Source organism: Morchella importuna (genome assembly GCF_003444635.1).
Source record: "Morchella importuna strain M04M26 chromosome Unknown Morimp01GS093, whole genome shotgun sequence".
Lineage (NCBI taxonomy): Eukaryota > Fungi > Ascomycota > Pezizomycetes > Pezizales > Morchellaceae > Morchella > Morchella importuna.
In genome coordinates, this window is record NW_025763489.1 from 2,470 (window position 1) to 6,360 (window position 3,891).

The 3,891-nt window shown below is 54.7% G+C and overlaps 1 protein-coding gene across 1 annotated transcript; it reads left to right on the top strand.

The window, feature by feature from the left end:
* Nucleotides 1-209: 209 nt before the first annotated feature.
* On the top strand, nt 210-2,844 carry LAJ45_11725 (uncharacterized protein; the record flags this gene model as incomplete). The annotated part of the gene is made up of 14 exons (XM_046121200.1): nt 210-524; nt 624-673; nt 740-857; nt 936-996; nt 1,094-1,313; nt 1,391-1,538; nt 1,621-1,720; nt 1,790-1,850; nt 1,922-2,087; nt 2,149-2,159; nt 2,219-2,397; nt 2,473-2,534; nt 2,590-2,744; nt 2,814-2,844. The coding sequence occupies 14 exons, from the start codon at nt 210-212 to the stop codon at nt 2,842-2,844; spliced, it is 1,677 nt and encodes a 558-aa protein (XP_045965604.1).
* Nucleotides 2,845-3,891: the final 1,047 nt, after the last annotated feature.

Here is a 3,891-nt window from a genome sequence, read left to right on the forward strand (position 1 = left end):
GTATCGCAATAGGTATGTACTATACTTGTATGATAGGCCCCAGGACGAGTGAGCTGCTTGCGTGATTCGAGCTCTCTCTGTTATATATATATATATAGTCTCCCCACCGCCGCATCTCGTCCCCCCCCCCCCCCCCCCCCCAGCCCAGCCAGCAGTTACTACACAGCTATCCAAGCAGCTCCACACTAGGCTGAACTCTCCCATCCAAAATGAGCAGTACAGAACCTCAAAAAGACCCCGGCGTGGTCGAAAAGAAGGACAGCGCCAGCTCGGACCTGGAGCGCTCCAGCGCGCCCGCCGAACACGCGCACTACACGGGGCGCGTCGACGAGAAGGAGTACGGGCATGTGCGGCGCGGGCTCAAGGCACGGCATGTGCAGTTTATCGCCATCGGCGGCATCATTGGCACGGGGCTGTTTGTGGGGAGCGGGGCGGCGCTGCTGAGGGCGGGCCCGCTGAGCATTCTGATGGCGTACTCGATCGTGGGGACGGTGATATACTCGCTGATGCTGGCGATTGGGGAGGTGAGTGACAGATGTCTGTGTGTGTGTGTGTGTGTGTGTGTGTCTGTGGATATATATGTGGCAAGTGCTAAGGGGGCGGGGGGACTGTTGCTTGGGTAGATGACGACTTGGCTGCCCATTCCGGGGGGTTTGACTGTCTATGCGCACCGGTCAGTATATATATGCAGACGGATACATCATACTGCAATTAGAGAGTGCCGTGCTAACGGCCACAGCTATCTCGACCCGTCGTGGGGCTTCGCGATGGGATGGAACTACACGCTCGGGGCCGGCATCACCGTGTGTGCAGAGGTGTCGGCGGCCATCCTTCTGATTGAGTACTGGAACGACAGTGTGAGTAGAGAGTGCTCTAATCTGTGAATATATAAATATATATATCCTCCATTACCATACTAATACCTCACCCCCCAGGTCAACATCGCCGTGTGGATTGTCATCATCCTTGGTGTAATATTCATCCTCAACATATTCGGTAATATAATATGATTAGCCCCCGCCCGCATCCGTCCCAATTATTACCCCCCCGCACGTGCACTCTGCAGTACTAACAACCTATTATGAACCCGCAGTCGTCGAGGGCTACGGAGAGGCCGAGTTTGTGTTTGCGAGCATCAAAATCATCACGATCATCGGCCTGCTCTTCCTCGCAGTCATTCTCTTCTTTGGCGGCGGGCCGACTCATGACCGCATCGGGTTCCGCTACTGGAACGATCCCGGGGCCATGCGCGCCTACCTCAAGCCGGGCGCGACCGGGCGGTTCCTGGGCTTCCTCAAGTCGTTTGTGAATGCGTGAGTACTACTTCTCTACCGGTCCTCCATGCACTCTACTGCCGCCGGCGTGTACTGATCGATCCTCCACGTACCAGCTGCTTTGCCTTTGGCGGGTCAGAGGTCATCTGCGTCGCCGCAAGCGAGACGACGAACCCGCGCCGCAACATCCCCAAGGCCGTGCGGAGAACGTTCTGGCGCGTGCTCATCTTCTATGTGTTTGGCGTGCTGGCGATCGGTGTCTTGGTGCGTGTGTCCGGGGGGAGATCCAGAGAGAACCGGTGCCGGTAGCGAGGACTGAATGAAGACTGACGACTGAGATGCCCAGGTGCCATACAACGACCCGGGCCTCACCACGGCCCTGGGCAACGGCGCAAAGGGCGCTGCAGCCTCGCCGTGGGTTGCGGCCATTGTGAATGCGGGCATCGGTGTGTGGTCTCCGTCTGCAGTGCTTTGGATTTATATTGTTATACGATGATGCTGACCTACGTCTGCAGACGGCCTTCCCAGCGTCATCAACGCCGTAATCCTCACCTCTGCCTGGTCCTGCGGAAACAGGTGTGTCCACACTCGATCATACCCGCATCTATAGCCCATGGAATGAACATCTTGGCTGACTGCACGCACAGCTTCATGTTTGCGGCATCCCGCAACCTCTACGCGCTCGCAATCACCGGCCACGCCCCAAAGGTCTTTGCGCGCTGCAGCAAGCGCGGCATCCCGTACTTTGCCGTGTGCACCGTCTTTGCCTTCACCATGCTGTCCTTCCTGCTGCTGTCTGAGCGGTCGTCGGTGGTGAGTGTGCATTCTATCCCCCGTCTTGAACCTATGGTCTTTCTAACGGGTACATGTATAGGTCTTTAACTGGTACTCCTCTTGAACTCTCCCCTTATACTCCACCTCCCGGAGTTACGCTGACAGATCAGGTTCATGAACATCACCACCCTCTCCAGTCTCTTCAACTGGCTCACGCTCTTCCTGGCCACCATCCAGTTCCGCAAGGCCTACCAGTCCCAGGGCATCGAGCACTCGGCCCTCCCCTTCCACTCCGTGCTCATGCCCTACGCCGCCTACTACGGCGTCACCATGGTCACCTTCTTTATCAGTACCTCTCCCGACCCCTCCCCCGCGAAAAAAGAAAAAAAAAAAAGAAAAAAGGAAATGCTAACACCACAAACAGTAATCAGCGGCTTCGACGTCTTCTTCCCCCAAAATTGGTCCGTCTCTGACTTTTTCGCCACCGTGAGCACCCATCCCCCCCGGAAGTGGAGTAACGAAGCTGACAAGCGGATCGCAGTACTCGGGAATACTGATGTTCGCGGTGCCCTTCATCGGGCACAAGCTGTGGTACCGCACGAAGCTCACGCGCCCCGCCGAGATCGACATCTGGACGGGCAAGGAGGAGGTGGACGCCTACGAGCGCGACAACGTGCCGAAGGAGGCGAGGAATGCGTAAGTTGCCTTGGAGTCTGAGGTGGTGCTGGAGCTGATTATGATATGACGCTGACTTGCGCGGTGTAGGTGGGAGAAGGTGTGGTTTGCGATTGCGTAGTTTGGGGTTCGTGGGGGGGGGGGGGGGGGGGGCGTGCTTTTCTCGGAGGCTGCGGTGTGGGGTGGGTATATGGGGGTAAAGAATGAGTGTATGATTGACGTGGGCCTGACGGCTCGTTCTTATGTCTGCTTATGGTCTACTAAATAAATATTTATTTCGCACCATTAATTATTCGGGACGGTGCGATTTGGGAGTATGGAAATAGTAAAGGTCATACTCACTTCCGGCGTTTAGATATATCTATGTACCTGCACAAACGCCTTCACCTGTCGACCGGGGAGTCTGCAATTCAATCAGTACCCAGAGACAATCTGTAGAAAGTGGCGGCGCGCAGATTCTCTCATGCATGAAACAGAAAAACAAACTACTGACCCTTCACCTCGGCCCCCGCCTATACGAAATAGCGGAAGGCCTGCGGGGCGGGGAAGGAGGGGCATCTTGTGGTGGTAGTACATACGTAAACTATTAATACACCTCATCTGAAAAAATATCATCTTTTTCAATAACCCTGTATTAAATCTGGGGACCCACCATGGCCAGCTTTTAGTGCATGCATTTAGCATTGGCTACCTGATGTACTTTCCTGGCGAGTGTATTTTGAAAGCTGTAAAAAAAACAGGAGTGATTTTTAATTTTTATTTCTATAAACAGGGATGGGAGTTAGCTCGTGGAGCGAGTGAGCCTTTGTGAGCGGAGCGGGGATATAGCGATCAATGGGGTCGTGATTTACGTACGAGCCCGTGGTCAAAAGAACCCAGTTGCACGTCTAGCAACGGCAACTACCCACAAATAAACGCCAACGATGGGTTCCACTCCCCTCCGCAATGGGCACAGTGGCCACTGGACGACACCCACTAGAGTAAGGGTATATACTTTACTTGAAGATGGGCGTTCTCAAACTGAGGTATCTCAATAGACCGGGGTACCACAGCAAACCATTAGTGACTGGTGCCGAAATTCTCATCATTCCCGCCTCAACCACCACTGACCCGGCCGCCCGCGCCAACTCACAGAACACGACATCCGACACATTATTAGGATTATTAG